This window comes from Candoia aspera, chromosome 5, assembly GCF_035149785.1.
Source record: "Candoia aspera isolate rCanAsp1 chromosome 5, rCanAsp1.hap2, whole genome shotgun sequence".
Taxonomy (NCBI): Eukaryota; Metazoa; Chordata; class Lepidosauria; order Squamata; family Boidae; genus Candoia; species Candoia aspera.
The window spans coordinates 51,440,740-51,459,546 of record NC_086157.1 but is presented as its reverse complement, the minus strand read 5'-3'; the positions used below and the strand labels follow the sequence as shown (position 1 = coordinate 51,459,546).

The 18,807-nt window shown below is 35.5% G+C and overlaps 1 protein-coding gene across 1 annotated transcript in view; it reads right to left on the bottom strand.

Annotated features, from left to right (window-relative positions):
• The window catches only part of IL1RAPL1 (interleukin 1 receptor accessory protein like 1), an 826,443-nt gene that overhangs the window by 678,126 nt on the left and 129,510 nt on the right, over positions 1-18,807 (bottom strand). Inside the window, exon 2 of the mRNA XM_063305201.1 lies at positions 6,441-6,546. Coding sequence (XP_063161271.1) covers positions 6,441-6,522 — 82 coding nt within the window. The 5' untranslated portion in view covers positions 6,523-6,546. The remainder of the gene's footprint in view (positions 1-6,440; positions 6,547-18,807) is intronic.

Here is an 18,807-nt window from a genome sequence, read left to right as displayed (position 1 = left end):
TGCATAAAGGTGATAGCAATAAAATTACTTTGAGGAAAAGCATCAATAATTTCCCCTACTGCAAACTGGAAATGCTAAAATGTTCCTTATGTAATTTTCATGCACATTTTGTCTGTTTTCCCAAAAAGACCTACTCATTAGTGTTTCCTTCTGAATGAGTAAAGTATTTTTTAAAAACTGGTTAAAAAAAAGGTACAATTTTGGCATAAAACCCTAAGTGGTTGAGATAGACCGGCTGCCTTCAATTTGTGTGCTTACTGCTCAGGAATAGTAAGAAAAAATATTATAATTTGCAATTATTAATAAAGTCTTTATTAATCTCTTAATTCTCATGCTTACAATTACCATTTTCTTGACATAGAAAGAAGGCAAAGAATATAGTGAAGGCTAATAAGCTCAGTAAAACATGGTAGCTAAAAAAGCTGCTATGATGAAAGTAGAAAAAGATGGAAAGGGAAGGCCACGAGAAAGTAGAGAAGCAGCAATGCTATAGAAATCATAAAAAAGAGTCAGTGATATACTCAGAAATTGTATGGAAGAATAAATAACATAACATAAAATGGACGTTATTACTCACTTGTTAGCAACCATTAAAATAATAAGAATAAAGCCTGGATGCAGAATTTTCATTCCTTCAGATGTTGCTGGAGTATATGCCCTTGAAATGGCTATACCGGCTACCACTATAGGTAGTATATCTGAAAATCAAAATATGTTCTCCAAAGCATTCCTCCATTTTTTATTACAGTTTTCAGTTGATAAATTTGAAAACTACCAAACAGTTTTCTTTGAAGTCAAAGTCCTGTGCCATGCTCCCAAACACACACAGATGTACTATTTTAAAATTAAACACAACAAATATTTTAAAAAGCCTTTACACAAAGGTCCAATATAATTCATAATCAACTTGTTAACAGTTTAAATTTATGGCATAAAAGAAAAGGTTTTCCAAAATATATAATCCTATAATAACAACACAATCTGTTTTTATGTGAAGAAACTCTTATTCAGGAAGACTGAGTTAATAACAATAGTCTAATATAACTTTAACATTTTGCTTTAAGAATTACCACTTAAGCCATCACAGTGGCAAGAAATTAAGACTGGGAATGTGCATTTTAAATTAATTGGTTAAACGATAACTGACATACTGACTAGTCAATATGAAAAGAATAACTTAATAAAGTGCCCCATATTGTTTTACTCCCCTGTCTATATTTCTTCCCTTGTTTTTAGTTTTGTTTATTTAGTATCTTTTCAAAACCACTAGATGGCATTGTAGTGTTCAATTATTTTATTAAGCATTCCTTATAGATAGATATAGATAGAATTAAGAGAAATTGCTTATTTTTTCCTTTTTTTCTGGTCTACTTCACATTTGATTAGCATGTCAACTCTCCATTATCAACAAATCCTAGTCCTCTATAATAGGTACCTAGTGGTTCAATCAGAGGGGGGAATATAATAAAATTTAATAAACCACTCTTTCTGAGATGTATCAAGATGAAATTACCATGTCGGAGTTTAACCAAATTCTTGTAAATTAGTAGAGATGTAAAATACGTGCCCACCAAGAAGCACATTTGTTTTTATTTTGGCTTACAGTTTAATTTGAACTGCTCAACAAGATACCTTCAGAGAAACCATGGGAGCCAAGCTATTTAGAACTCACTTCAATAAAGTTGGCTAAACATAAATAAGAGGCATAGCTACTTGCTAATGGAACCACCACAGGCTTCTTTTCTGCTTTTAAAATAGGTTCTTTCACTACCTAGAGGAGAGAAGGAGCAGAAGGAAAACATTGCCAATACTGGCAATATTATCCATGGAGTAGAACTCTGAACTTGATAAAATTATCAAGCTGATATCTAGAATATTGATATCTCAATATCTAGAATAGTGATAGCTTGATATCTAGAATATTAGAGGCAATGATATTAGCTATGGATTAGAACTCTGAACTTGATAAATGTTGTGCAACTTCAAAAAGAAAAGCCCACCATTATTCCCCTTTATGTACTGTCATTTAGGAAATATTATAACAATATCTATTAAGTATATAGTTCCACCCTCATAAGCAATATAAAACTACTTCCTTGTATGCCATTAAGAAACTATTTGAATAGATAATTTTAGTATTGTATGAGAAACTGAAAAAAAGTTTGAAGCAGTAATTTGCAAGCCAAATGTTTCTTTGCATGCCTATACCAGCACATTTCATCAATTACTATTTTATATCTTGGCCTATTACAGAAGGATCCATGATGCATTCACTTCAAAGAAGGACCACGTCACTGATTGTCCTGGTCTGGATCTTGGAGAGAGGATAATGCTTCCTACAGCAGAAACATTTTTTTCTCCTCACCCCTAAAGGTTCCTGCCCCCAGACTCACCAGTCGATTTAAACCTCTGAAGTCATAATAATCTAACTGGAGTTAGACCCAGTTAGTTGTTAGTTCAATAATGAGCATGCTGCTTTTCCCTAAAGTCTAGAATACAAAACTTTTTTTACCCTGAAAACAATTATAACCTAGGAGGTAGCTATCTGCATGCAGTCTTACTTATGAAGAAGGTATTAATGGAAATTTATTTATATTGTAATTGATGAAGACAAGAGTTTATCTATAAAAAGAGAAAGACATGGGAAAAGGGGGAAACAAGCATCACATGTTAATCTGAATAAAATAATCACTGATTTACATATTACCTGATGAAATACACTCTTGGGTTTTAGAATATATACAGAGAATATTATCAGAGAGAAAGCACTTTGTTTCCTTTCAATACATTATTAAATAGCTCTCTGTAAACAAAAGTTCAATATAGGAACTCACATTTATTGGGCTCATAGAAGACCTAGCAATTGTTTAGCCCAGTCTTGATGATACTGTCAACTTACGATGGTATGCTGATCTAGACACCATATAAGAATCTTCATAATGACAACTACAGTGGCAATACTAATTTCTTATCTTCCCACTGCTCCCCATTAACCCCCTTGCATGCTTCACATACAACTTTGTAATAGTTTTGTTGTAATTAAACATAATGCTATTATCATCACTTTTCAACAGAGTGTTCTCATGGTTGCCACCTAATAATGCTTTTGACTTTGGCAGACCAGATCTGGTAGTCCTAGACATGTGTAAGTTTACATAGCTAGTTTGGAATCCTGAGAATAAACCCCACACAATACAATTAGCAATGCCCAATATGCACTCTACACCTGTAATTGCATCTGTACTTTTCCAAGGGTACATTCTATAGAATATTGAGGAACTAACTTCTCAGTAAATATTCGTGTTTAATCTCTAGAAATAACAAACGCCAAGAGATGCAAATTCAGGAATCTTCTTTCCAAGGGAATATAATTATTTCAGCCCTAATCAGAAAGGCCAGGGACTAAAACAGAGTCCCCATAAATGTTAGCAATTAAAAAAAATAATGAAATATCTCCAGTGCTGCTAGAAATATTGCTACAAATACCGTTCTTCCACGGAGACATTGATGATGTTACAAATCTTCCTACTGCAATTATAAGGTAAAGATGTCTATGAAATAGCTGAAATGTCCCTCAAGGAAACATTCTAGAATCATTTTCTTTTTTTCCTCCACAGCTACAGCTTTGTTTTCTTTTAATGGATTCCATTCAAAAAATAAGAATAAAACAGTTATTCTAAATAAGTTTATGCTTTCAAATCCAGTTCTAACATTCACTCTCCATCAGGACAAATGTCAGTGGCACTGTAACACTTCCACAAAAGTGCTGATTTCATCAGTCAACAAAACCAAAATTAGGTACTTTTTTTCCTTTCCTTTTTCTCTTCTTCTTCTATGGAGATCAAAGGGGTAAAAATCAATATTAGAACTTTCACAGCTTTTGTTTCACAAAAATTATGTTGAAATATTTTTAACGAGGCACCGAAAGGACAGTAGTAGATATAGACTCCAGAATGTTTTGGCAATGGGTAGCAAATGTAGAACAGTGCTTTTTGTTAATATAAATATAATAGCCCATAAAGCACAGGTACTATCTACACCTCAAGACTGCACATAACACTTTATTTTTTTGTGAGGGTATGTATTATAGTTTAATTAACAATACACAAAGTTATGAATGCACAATTTTATCTCCATTTTCTCCCCAAAGAATAATGTATTAGGCAACAGAATAGTTAAGGTAGGCAGTGGATTCTTTTTAATAACAATACAACAAACTTTAATATTAAATAACAGACAGAAATACTGTATATCCAATTATATTTTGTTTTATCTCAGTTCCAAAAAGACCCCTTTACACTAATAAAGAAGGAACCAACAATTTCTGTTTTAAAAAACAAAGAGTATGTTTTGAATTGCTTCAAAGAACTTAACTTTTTATGAAATAGAAATGAGGAAAAAATATACAGAAATGTCACATTATCCAATGTTTTTCTCCAGCTCTTGGCTCATCATCTGAATGAGATAAATATAATGATCATTTCATGCAGAAATCAAGATATGGGTGAATAAATTTCCTTTTAAGTTATCATGTAAGTAGAACAAAGATACAGGTATTTAGACCAGGATGGGACCTTTCTAATATACAAGATAGCTAGCTAAAGGTAGATATACTGTAGGTTTGGTATTTTAATAACAAAATCATGAAGAATTTGAGGCTGTATGAATTTTAGCTAAAACTTGTTTTTCCCTTCTAGAACCCATGGAGATTGCAAGTATACAATGGGTTTCCTAACTCATTCAGCCAGAATTATTTATGTATGTATTTATGTATTAATAAATATGCCATTATTCAATCATTAATTCATTCAATCAATCAGTCAATCCATTAATTCATTCTTGCCTGGAAACAGGCAAGAGGATATTGTTAAAAATGAACGGTACATCCTAATGGACTGTTTCTCCAACAAAAAAATCTCATTCTAGGAGCTTCTATATTTACTTTATAGGGGTCATGGATGCTGATAAGGCACTTCCTACAAAATATCTGTAAGGAACTAGTCACTACCTTAAAATGCTAGAACGCAATGGTGCTTATAAATATGGACATTCTGACACAAGAATTCTTGGGTGCCTAAATTCACTTATACTTTTGAGTTGCATGAAGAGATAACTTAAAGCAGTGCTTCCCAAACCTGTGTAAATTACCCAAAATTGGGTAAAAGTAGTTTGTCTTTGAGCAATGGCACATGAACCTATTACCCAATCACAACAGGGACATTTAAATTGAATTAAAGTGTTTTATCTACATTGGGTAAAAAAATGTAGACTTTCTGATAAGCAGTTTGGGGTAATGAAGGAGAAGGTTTGGGAAGCATTGACTTAAAGGTTAAGTTACCTATAAAACAAGCAAATTTGCTACGAAAGAATAATACCTATCATGAATCTTAATTATTATGAAAATTAAGTATCTTACTATCTGCAAGGTGTATTTTTTCAGTAGCATTTTCTGATATCAGTATCAGAAAGCCATGCTGAGAATTAAGCATATTCTCAAAAAAATAAAAACTGCTTGCTAAGGCTCATTTACATCACTAAAATATCTGTGTGTAATACATATCTTTGTAAAGAACAGTATCATGACTTATATACAGTCCAATTAATAGATTATAAACACCATTTCAAACAATAGATTCCATTTATAATCTGGATTAACTGAGCACTGATTTTCACGATACATATACTACTTTTAAAAAAATAAATAAATGTTCTAAATTCCACTGATAGATATATGCTGAAAAACTGGAATCTAACCCAACTCAGAACATCTGGTTAAAAATAATTAATTCATAATTAACTAATAGGTATGTTATATATTGTAATATAACATTTGTTATAATATATATAATCCATATATTAAAGCTATAATAGAACCCACCATACAATTGAACAACCAACTGAATACAAAATTTGCAAGCAGCATATAAAAAACTAAATATGCAATAAGAGTAACATGAATTTAATAATGATGCTTTTTAACACTTACTACCCAATAAGTACAAATTTAAGGTTTATTATGAGCCTCATTTCCAAAACTGAATCTTTTACTTCAATAGAAAATATGTACATCATCAGCAAAACTATATAACATAGATCTTTGTTTTTAACCATCCATAATCTGTAAAATTTGTTTCCAGATTTAGTAATTGAGCAGACTCACTAAAATCAATTGGATTTTGATTATTATTATTATTAAATTTCTTTAGGTGTGTTATAAGCATGAATGGATTAGAATCCAATCCTTTGTCTTCAATTAACCCACTGAAAGTTATTTCTAACAAATTATGTTTAGTACTGTGTGTAAAGCAAATGTAAGAGGTTGAAGAATCTTTTTTTCCACAAAAAGCCATTTTTTTTCCTTTGTGATCATTTAAGTGCACACATTATACATATACATTCAATTCCATACATTCTGGCAGAATAGAAAACAGTCTTCTTACCTGAACCCCTTTTGGTCACAACCTTCAAACTCTGAACAAGACCAGCATAGAAGAGCATTAAGTGAGGAATTTGAATTTTCATCTTCTAGTTTTCCAAGGCTGTTCCCTAAAGCAAAAACAAGACATAATTGAAATATCTCCTTGGCTTTTGATTACATAGAACTTTAAGAGTCAAAAAAGTAAAAGGATACAAACATGCTGTGATGACACTATCAATTCACTCTTTAGTATACTCTATATATTTAAAGAATGTTAATCATTTTTAAAATTACTTTTAGTTAATTTTAAAATAATAAAGACCCTCCTTCCCACCTGTTGACTTACAAATTAAAACTATCAAACAATGTATGAACATGTTCCAGAAATACTATTGTCCTTTAAAAAAGTGGTAAAATCTCATTCTTATGAGGAATAGAAATGTTCATATAGATGTACATATGAGAAGGAAATTATACTTCTTAAAAGGAAGAATGCACAGCACAATCTAACAAAGTTAATTGTAATTATATCGCAACCAATGGGAGTCTAGTATGCTTAACTCTGTGTTGAATTATGGTCCACAATATTTTATTTAAATGGCTATTTTTTTCAGCAGACTTCTGTAATTCAAGTCTAAGGCTGTGAATCAGACTTTTTAAGCCATCATTATTCAGCTGTGCCTTCCTAGAAACAAAATACTAATTTATGTTTAGATTGTTGCTCTTATTTGAAGAAAGTGACATTCCCATACAGTAACTTATTATTCGAATTATACAGTGAAATAATTCTAATATAGTCTAAATACTTACTTCCATATCTGCCCCCCCCCCAAACACTGAGGCTGGAATACATTGAGGCAGGTTATGGAACACTTCTTCACCTGACATGTGTGAAATCTAGAATCTAACACAAAGAAAGAAGGCTTGGGATCACAGCTGGTGGTCCATGTCTGGCTGTTACAGAATCAGAATCCCCTCCAAACCTTCCCTTTGCAAAACTGAAGGGTATCGATTATGTGTACATTTCTATGCTGTTAGTATCTTGAACACAGAGGCTGGCTAAGGGGAGTAGACTTGATCTAAATTTTGGTAGCTGTATGTTTATTTCTAGTAGTGCTGTACCAAATCTTCAGAATTTCTTTGGGCAATTCTCATTCAGTTTGATAAGAAATTGCTTTTAATAGTCAAACGGTTGAAGTGAGTTTCTGACTGTTTGTTTCTTTGTTTGTTTTTACTAACAAGGAGACTGTGCTATATGTGTGTGTGTGAGAGAGAGAGAGAGAGAGAGAATCCCATCTTTCACTGAATCATTCATTCATTCATTCATTCAACTTGAATGGCCAACTCACAGCAACTCTGAATGATGTACTGATATCATTTGTTCAGCAGTCTGCAACTTTTCTGGCTTCTCACATTTCAATTAAACTGCAAGAGAAAGCATTCTTCCCCTTAGACTTTTTCTGATCAGGAAGAGTGATCAGCCAGCATGGTTGCAGACTGATGGAGACATCTGCAATAGAAGACAGACCAAAGCGCCAACAGTATTTTCAACCTCTTTGCTTCAAACATTTCAACAAACATATCTGAAAGGAATTTGAAAGGTTCCTGAGTCTCCTTTGGCTTCAGATATTAAAAACAAGTATCATGAGGGTGGGGGAAGTTTCAGGAAACAGGAAATGTGTATCAGCTAGACTTTAGTATATGAAACAAATACAGAAAAGGGAAAAAAATAATTGTGCAGTCACCTTACAGAGAAAGATGGAAATACCACATGCTGACCAATCTTCATATTTTAAATGGAAAGAATAGAAATGCAGCAACAATAGAAATCTAGCCACAAAGAAGAATTCAGATATTTTAATGCAACCTCACAGTTGCTATTTTAGAAAGAACTAAAGTATTAACCCTCCAAACATTATAAAACTGGATAAAACTCTGGGAAACAGTCACTCTTTCTACCAGTTCTTTCGAAACAAGCTTGTAACTGGTTTTATTGGATCTCCTTCTGAGACCTTAAGAAGGTCCAATTAGCCATCATCAACAAAGTTTGAAGGGAAGAGTTGAAAAGGTTAACAGAAAACAAACAAATCAGTTATTGAAAACAGATTTATAGAGCCCTAGATTGATATTCAGAATTTATAAATACTTTAAAGTGTACAAATGAAAGAAAACTATGCAGAAGTAAAGCAGATCAGATGCAACTAAAGCTATGCCACACTATTGAGGGCCTGAATTGAATGTTTCTGTAAGTCAAGTTCCATCTTTTCAGTCACTGCACTAAGTGATGCTTCAGGAAATCTTGATGCTGATCTCTTCAGTCTCTAGGATACTAGAGAGAATCACTTCCTTGCTCTGCATGATCCTGACAAATATTATCCAAAAGAATCACTGACTTTTAAATAGCATTTAAAGATCAAGGGATAAAGTCTCACTGTGATAAAAGGGCCAACCACAGCCATTGAGGTCTGGCTGTGGTAGAAAGCATTACCTATAACCGAAGGAAATTTAAAACTATAAAGCACTGGCAAAACAGAAGTACAGGTATGGAGTCAGAAGAGGCAAGGAAAAATAGTAAATAAATGTAGTTGATAAATTACAATTCATCCACCCTAAGGTTCTTATATTATTTGGTCACTCTGGGTAGTTCCTGTGCTTCTCCAAGGTAACACCTAATTTTCCCCAAAAAGATTAACACTAAATCTGGAGCATGTAAAACTTTTTTGAATACTTGGCGAGTTGCAAAAAAATATTATTTATTTATTTATTTATTCAATTTTTATAGCCACCCATCTCAACAAGTGACTCTGGGTGGCTACAAGTGACTGGGCGTCTTCTAACAACAGGATATTTTTATTAAGGAAATTCCAGGAGATTAAACTCTTTTCCCATTTCCAAATGCCAGAACATACTGCACAATAACAATAAAAGGTATCTTTGAAGACACACGGTTTCAAAATGGCTAAATTTTGTTTGCTAAATTTTGCCTACCCCTTCATTACTAGGTAGCAATTTTTAATGTTTGGGATTTGACTATTAATTATTAACTTTTCTCCACTTATTACAAATAGACCATATAAATCGATAGGGCTGTTTAGAAATGGGCTTATCAGCTTGAACACAAAACCCTGTTTGGGCAGAGTTATCAGCATATTAACTCTGAATTTATACTCAGTTCTGTGCCTCAGTTTTACTCTTTAAAGATCTTGACAAAATTGTCAAAAAATGTATATCATTCTAAAAATCATAATTATATGCTGTAAAAAGCTGCTCAGGATTCACAGTTTACATTTTAAGATATTTTTCATGCTCTAATGTCTCTTTGATCTGAAAGAAAAATAATCACAGAATTCTATAATATATTATCTTTAAGTTATTAATTTTCTTAAACTTTAAAAACATAAAAAATGCAAAATGCATGAATACAATTCAAAAAGTTCAAATATATTAAAATCTATATAGAACAATCTAATGAATTAACATAAATGTGTATGAAGAATCAAATAAGAAAAATAAAAATAAATAAAAGCAGTATTTTCCTACTTATCTTCAATTTCAAAATAATAGTCACAATTTTGTACAAATTTATATAATTCAGTTTCTTATGACCATTTTTTTCTGATCTTTTTTTTTACCATTGGTAAAGAGCCAATTCAAAGGGTGAAAGTTGCTATGCATAACTCTCATGCCAGCTATGACATGAAAAAGAAGCATCATTTTTTAAAAAGCACAAAGAAATCAAGTAAATGAAAATTATGTCTATGGCAGTGTGACATTAGGACTAGTTAAACTAATACTAGAAATGAATCTGCACTGAATATCCAGTCAAAGAATTGGAGTTTAAAAATGGGCATTTAAATGCACAATAAGCATTTAAAACCTGCAATCCACCTGTAGTCTATATGGGAGATAACCAGGGCATGAGTGACTGTTCGAAGGGCCTCTCACTCCAGGAAGGGGCATAACTGGCGCACAACACGAAGTTGCACAAAGGCCCTCCTAGCCACGGCTGCCACCTGCTCTTCAAGCAGGAGCTGTGAGTCCAGGAGGACCCCCAAGTTACGCACCAGGTCTGTCTGGGGCAGTGTAACCCCATCCAGAACTAAAGATGACAATTTCCCAGAAATTGAGGAGCTATTAATCCACAGCCACTCCGTCTTCCCCAGGTTTAGCCACAACCTGTTGTCCCCCATCCAGGCCCCACAGCCCCCAGGCACTCAGAAAGGGTGGCCACAGCATCACTTACTTCACCTGGGATGCAGATGTATAATTGGGTATCATCTGCATATTGATGATACCTCACCCCATAGTGACGGATGATCTTGCCCAGTGGTTTCATGTAGATGTTAAAAAGGAGCAGAGAGTACTGAACCCTGTGGCACCCGACAAAGGAGGGGCCGCAGGCCGGATCTCTTGCTCCCTATCAACACCGACTGGGACCGACCCTGGAGGAAGGAAGTGAACCAGCACAGAACCACGCTGCCCATGCCCTAAGTCAGTCCAGAAGGATACCATGGTCAATGGTATCGAAAGCCACTGAGAGGTCAAGAAGAGCAAGGATAGATGCACTGCCTCCATCCCGCTCCTGCCAGAGGTCATCCATAAGTGCAACCAATGCCGTTTCCATCCCATAACCGGACCTGAAACCTGAATGAAAGGGGTCTAGATAATCTGTTTCATCCAGAATCCTCTGGAGCTGCAAAGCCACCACTTTCTCAACTACCTTCCCCAAAAAAGAGAGGTGGGAGACTGGGCGAAAATTGTCCAGTATAGTAGGGTCCAGCGATGGTGTCTTGAGGAGGGGGCACACCAGCGCTTCCTTAAAGGCTGCTGGGAACACCCCCTCTCTCAAGGATGTGTTTACCATCACCTGGACCCAGCCACATGTCAACTCCTGTGCTGCTTTCACCAGCCAGGAGGGGCATGGGTCTAATTGGCACATGGTAGCATTTATAGTCTGAAGGATCCTGTCCACTTCCTTGGGTTCAACAGGATCAAACTGGTCCCAGATAACCTGGTAAGTATGTTCCCTGGGTATCTCCTCAAAATAAAGACTGAACCTATTTATTTATCTATCTATCTATCTATCTATCTATCTATCTATCTATCAATCTATCAATCTATCAATCTATCAATCAATCAATCAATCAATCAAATTTATCACCTCTCATCTCCCAAAAGGGACTCTGGGTGGTTTACAATAAAACATAAATATAAATATAAAACTATAAAACGCTATAATACATAATACAATAAATATAATAAAAACCACGATGGCTGAAAGTTCTTTACAATTTGCATATCATAAATATATCACAAAATAAATAAATATATTATTTTAAAGAATATAACACTCTTTTCTCACTCACTATTCCCTCCCCATTATTGCTCATGGGACCCTAAATGATCAGGTATATAAAAAAATTAATAACATGTCCTTTAATCCATTACATGATTCTTTCTTGAAGACTACTTTGTGCAGAAAGACAAATCATAACAATTTTATGAGGAAAGAAACATTTAAAAAATAGGTATCTTACATATTCATGTCACTATTCTTTTTTCATGGTAAGCAACATTAGGAAAAGTATTTAAGTACTTATTAATAAATAGTAAGGCCAAGAAATTAGGGACATGAGATAAGAAAAGAAAAAGTAAGCTAACTAGATCTGGTTTACACTAATACCATTCACTACACTCTTCCAAAATCCTTTTAAACTATCCTTGCTTCCACTATGTCCATTCATACCAATCCATACACTGTCTTTCATTCTTTAAATACCATCCAAACACAACCTTGATCTTGACCCATTCACTTCATATATTTGTTTTGCAATTCTATAATTCCATTTATATGACCAAAGCATACTTCTTTTGTTCTGATAATTCACTTTTGTTTCAACCTTTATTAACTTGGTACTCATTCATTCTTGGCCCCAATTCTTCCACATAATTAAGTAACCCATCCCACTTACTAACTCCCACAAAATTACAAAATATTGGTACCAAAAGTACCAAATTATAAAATGAATCACCAAACATTTCCCCTGACATATCCAACTTCCACTTCCATATAAAAAGATGAGGAAAATTATTTCTTACACCCAACTATTGTTCCTTCTTTTGATAAACATTCATTCCTTTCAATTCACATAAGCTACTATCTTTCTACTTCTGTTTGCAGATCTTAAAATTTATCTTTTTACCTATTCACAGTATACTTTCTACCAAGGCAGTACTGGTTCACAATTATTATATACCACCAACCAGACATGAAAGGTGACAGGCAAACATTTCACCGGAACATATTTATGTTTCCAATAAGTCTCATGAATGTTTTTTGTATAGGTCACTTCATCAGTCAAGATAATTCAAGGCATGCTTATACTAATGACAAAACTCATAAATGCTTGTTGTGATAAATTAATTATGATGATATTCAGCTGATGGCTTTAATACTTTGTCATATAAATTATCTAAATGTTATATACAGGCTAATTATAGGTTAGCAACTATTAACTGATACCAGAAATAAAAAATCAAGCAGCATTATTTAAGCTTTGAAGTTGTAAGCCTAAAAAGAGAGATTTAAGGTACTTTCAGTTATTGTATTATTAGATAGTGAAAATATTTGGACATCAGCAAGCTCTGTGAAAGGTTGAGCCTTGATCCAGACCCTCTATGTCCAGTATTGTCAGCAGTGATACAGGCTATGCATCTTTGAGGATAATTTTATTGGTATCTGACTGTATATGACTATCTGAAGGAGAAAGTGCATAGCCTGACTGAGCTTTATCACTGGAAGGCCAGGTAGCCTCAGTGGCAAGGAATGCCCACCACCTCCTTTCTGGACCAGAATAGCCTAGACAAACTGATCCATACTTTTGTACAGGGTTTCTCAACCTTGGCAACTTTAAGATGTGTGGACTTAGTAGCTTTATGTAAAGACTGCTATTATGTTCTGGATGGAGCTGTCTTTGAATATGATCCAGATGCTTCAGATGCAGAATTAAAGCATTTCATTACCCTGTGCAATTAAAGACTGGGTTCTCAGCAACCTGCATTGCCTGGCCAGTTGCACTGTTATTGACAATTTGTAAGATCTCAAGGGATAATTATAGCTTAATTATATCTAAGAATAAGATCTTTAAGCCAGGTTGTTATATACCAACCTGGCTTTAAAGATATTTGCAATGAAAAATACCCAGAATGTCAGTTACCCAAAAAGCGACTTTCTTGTCTTGGTTCCCCTTCTCTGGAATTTCCTTCGTTTTGGTGCAACTGCAATTTCATCAACTATTTCATATATTTCTTTGCCCAAGCTTTTGTCGCTATTCTATTTTTGCTGCAGATCTGTCTATATTTTCAATTATTTTTACTTTTATGTATGTTTGTGTTTCTTATCTTAACTGTACATGTTTCTATCTCTTATACAGGTCTGGGTGATTTTAAACTATATGTTTAATTTTAAAAAACAGTGCCTGTGACTTTGGTTTATTGACTTCCACTTTGTGCATTTTCTTTCCACCATCAGCTCAAGACTATGTGGTTAGAAGACTGTATCTTGGGAAGAAGCATCAGGGTGTGGGGTAAGGGGGAAAATGATGAAGCAGAGTTGTACCATTGTGACACAGGTGCTTCTGTACATGCATTGTGATGTCTCAGGCACAAATGAAAGGGGAAGAATTTGCATTTTTGATGGCACAATCCTGGTCGACTTCCAGTGGGGACATGACTGACTGAACAGCTGTGTCCGCGAGCTCCGTGACAGAACTGACAGTGGTGGGGTTTTTGGGGGGGGGAGGGGCTCAGGCAGGCTTTTTCCTGAAGACCAAGAGTGCATTCATGGACAAAGAAAACACTCAGAATCATCCAATCTGCCATCCAGAATGGTGACTTGTAGCCTGAGAATTGCAAACAGCTTTCATGCCGATTGGGAAGAGCCACCAGGAACCTGGGATGCCATCATTTCCAAGCCACGCTGTAGCCTTAAAGGGATACTAGATTGAGCCACCCCATTTCTAAATCAGCCTATATATATATATGTGTGTGTGTGTGTGTGTATGTGTATATGTATATATGTATATATGCATGCATGCATGCATGTATGCTATGTACCCTAAGAGAGACTTTCTACAGCAAGGAGAAACAATCTCTCTTGGTGCTTGTCATTATATTTGGGATTAATTTTTAAAAATATTTTTAAGCTTTGGCTTGTTTTCCCATTTGGATATTGAGGAGGACTGAGAATAAATAATTGTATCCCTGTCATTATTTTTGTATTGAATTTGAAGGATTTAATATTTTTCTACATGTTGAATCTGCTGTTCTAAATCTTCAACTTTCTGTTTCCACTTTCCCTGGGAGCTGCTTGTTAGCATACTTTCTCTTATGTCAACAACTTTTGAAGATTAACAATTAACTCATTAACTCCTACTCTCTCTAGTCAAGTATCTAGAGAGTGCAATAATCTACTGCCTGAAACATGGAGGATTTCAAGGAGACTTTCTCAGAGTTCCATTGTGAGCTTTGCTGTGAGTTTAAACAGACCTTTTATGATACCTGTCAAGCTATTCTGCAAGATATTCAGGACATTGCAGAAAATATCAGTTTTAAAAATGTGTCATCTAGCTGAGGATGTTGTGGAAGAAGATGAAGATTTTAACAAAGATAGAGCTCTTTCTACTGACAGTAAGATTCAAGCTTTTGTTGAACTGCCATGTGCCAATTACATTTTGGTGCTGAAGGGGTTAAAGGTACAGTCTGAGTTGTAAATTACTAATTGAGTTGTTGTTTTGATGGAATGTTAGGGTAAAGAAGAAACTGTGTTCTGTGGGAGTTTTTTGTTGAGAAGTCTGAGTTAGCTAAGGGGGCAGTTGGGCTGTTTGATTTCTGTATGAAAAATGTCTTGTTTGTAATATGGAGGTATGTAAATGTTTTGGTATATTTTGAGGTAGGCTAAAGAATTAAGCATTAATTAATTAATGCTACTGGGGAGGAACAGAGGATGAGCTCAACTAGCCCCAGATGTGATGATGCAGCTAGCTCAAAGCCGAAAGGATGGCTAGCAGCCGACGGTGCTGGTGGTGAATGGCGAATCCGATGTTCTAAGGATCAACACACCATTGGAACCTGGAATGTAAGATCTATGAGCCAGGGCAAATTGGATGTGGTTATTGGTGAGATGTCAAGATTAAAGATAGACATTTTGGGCGTCAGTGAACTGAAATGGACTGGAATGGGCCACTTCACATCAGATGACCACCAGATCTACTAGTGTGGACAAGACCACAGAGGAAATGGAGTAGTCTTCATAATTAATAGCAAAGTGGCTAAAGCAGTGCTTGGATACAATCCAAAAAATGATAGAATGATCTCAATTCGAATTCAGGGCAAGCCATCTAACATCACAGTGATCCAAATATACGCGACAACCACAGATGCTGAAGAAGCTGAAGTAGAACAGTTCTATGAGGATCTGCAGCACCTACTGGACAACACGCCTAAAAGAGATGTTATTTTCATCACAAGAGACTGAAATGCTAAGGTGGGCAGTCAAATGACACCTGGAATTACAGGTAAGCATGGCCTGGGAGAACAAAACGAAGCAGGACATAGGCTGATAGAATTTTGCCAAGATAGCTCACTTTGCATAACAAACACTCTCTTCCAACAACCTAAGAGGCGGATTTATACATGGACTTCACCAGATGGACAACACCGAAATCAGATTGACTACATCCCTTGCAGCCAAAGAAGGCAGACATCTATACAGTCAGTAAAAACAAGACCTGGAGCTGACTGTAGTTCCGATCACGAACTTCTTCTTGCACAATTTAGGACCAGACTAAAGAGATTAGGGAAGACCCACAGATCAGCTAGATATGAGCTCACTAATATACCTAAAGAATATGCAGCGGAGGTGAAGAATCGATTTAAGGGACTGGACTTAGTAGATAAGGTTCCGGAAGAACTATGGACAGAAGTTCGCCACATTGTTCAGGAGGCGGCAACAAAATACATCCCAAAGAAAGAGAAAACCAAGAAGGCAAAATGGCTGTCTGCTGAGACACTAGAAGTAGCCCAAGAAAGAAGGAAAGCAAAAGGCAACAGTGATAGGGGGAGATATCCCCAATTAAATGCAAAATTCCAGAGGTTAGCCAGAAGATATAAGGAATTATTTTTAAACAAACAATGCATGGAAGTGGAAGAAGACAATAGAATAGGAATGACAAGAGATCTCTTCCAGAAACCTAGAAACATCGGAGGTAAATTCCAGGCAAAAATGGGTATGATCAAAAACAAAGATGGCAAGGAGAAGAGATCAAGAAAAGGTGGCAAGAATATACAAAACACCTGTATAGGAAGGATAACAATATCGGGGATAGCTTTGACGGTGTGGTCAGTGAGCTAGAGCCAGACATCCTAAAGAGTGAGGTTGAATGGGCCTTAAGTAGCATTGCTAATGACAAGGCAGCAGGATACAACGGCATCCCAGCTGAACTGTTCAAAATCTTACAAGATGATGCTGTCAAGGTAATGCATGCTATATGCCAGCAAATTTGGAAAACACAAGAATGGCCATCAGACTGGAAAAAATCAACTTATATCCCTATACCAAAAAAGAGAAACACTAAAGAATGTTCAAACTATCAAACAGTGGCACTCATTTCACATGCCAGGAAGGTAATGCTCAAGAACCTGCAAGGTAGACTTCAGCAATTCATGGAGCAAGAATTGCCAGATGTACAAGCTGGGTTTAGAAAAGGCAGAGGAACTAGGGACCAAATTGCCAATATCCGCTGGATAAGGGAAAAAGCCAGGGAATTTCAGAAAAACATCTATTTCTGTTTTATTGACTATTCTAAAGCCTTTGACTGTGTGGACCATAACAAATTGTGGCAAGTTCTTAGTGCTATGGGGATACCAAGTCATCTTGTCTGCCTGCTGAAGAATCTGTAGAATGACCAAGTAGCAACAGTAAGAACAGACCACAGAAGAATGGACTGGTTTAAGATTGGGAAAGGAGTATGGCAGGGCTGTATACTCTCACCCTACCTATTCAACTTGTATGCAGAACACATCATGTAACATGCTGGGCTTAGGGAATCCAAGGTTGGAGTTAAAATCGCTGGAAGAAACATTAACAATCTCAGATATGCAAAGATACCACTTTGATGGCTGAAAGCAAAGAGGAACTGAGAAGTCTTATGATGAAGGTGAAAGAAGAAAGTGCAAAAGCTGGCTTGCAGCTAAACCTCAAAAAAACCAAAATTATGGCAACCAGCTTGATTGATAACTGGCAAATAGAGGGAGAAAATGTAGAAGCAGTGAAAGACTTTGTATTTCTAGGTGTGAAGATTACTGCAGATGCTGACTGCAGTCAGGAAATCAGAAGACACTTAATCCTTGGGAGAAGAGCAATGACAAATCTCAATAAAATAGTTAAGAGCAGAGACATCACACTGACAACAAAGGTCCGCATAGTTAAAGCAATGGTGTTCCCCTTAGTAACATATGGCTGCGAGAGCGGGATCATAAGGAAGGCTGAGCAAAGGAAGATAGATCCTTTTGAACTGTGGTGTTGGAGGAAAATTCTGAGAGTGCCTTGGACTGCAAGAAGATCAAACCAGTCCATCCTCCAGGAAATATAGCCAGACTTCTCACTTGAGGGAATGATATTAAAGGCAAAACTGAAATACGTTGGCCACATAATGGAAGACAGGACACCCTGGAGAAGATGCTGATGCTAGGGAGAGTGGAGGGCAAAAGGAAGAGGGGCCGACCACGGGCAAGGTGGATGGATGATATTCTAGAGGTGACGGACTCATCCCTGGGGGAGCTGGGGGTGTTGACGACTGACAGGAAGCTCTGGCGTGGGCTAGTCCATGAAGTCACGAAGAGTCGGAAGCGACTAAACGAATAAACAACAAAGAATTAAGAATGTTTATTTGGATTGACTTTAAGACTTACATGATTCCATTTTTTAATGATTTGGATTAAGATTTACTGGATTGCTTTTTAAGGTTTGATTTTTAAGATTTATAAGATATAATAATAATAGTTTAGTTTTTGGTTTAATAGGGTTAAGATTGTGATAGTATTATTAATTATAAAAATAAACAATTTAAATGTTTTTATATAAATATATGGAATAGTGGTAGGAAGGAAATAATTAAATAAATGTTTTTGTGGAGAGAAGTTAATTTGGAGGTTTATATATTTCTTTTTCTTTTAATATAAGGGGAAGGAACAATGTGTTTAGTGATCTTTATAATGTGCTAATGGAATGATTTACAGAAATAATGTGATCTTGGTTTGATAGAGTAAGGGATTCATTATGGAAATTGCTGTATAGTCTTGTTGAAAGTTGGAAGCCACCTCTTTATGTT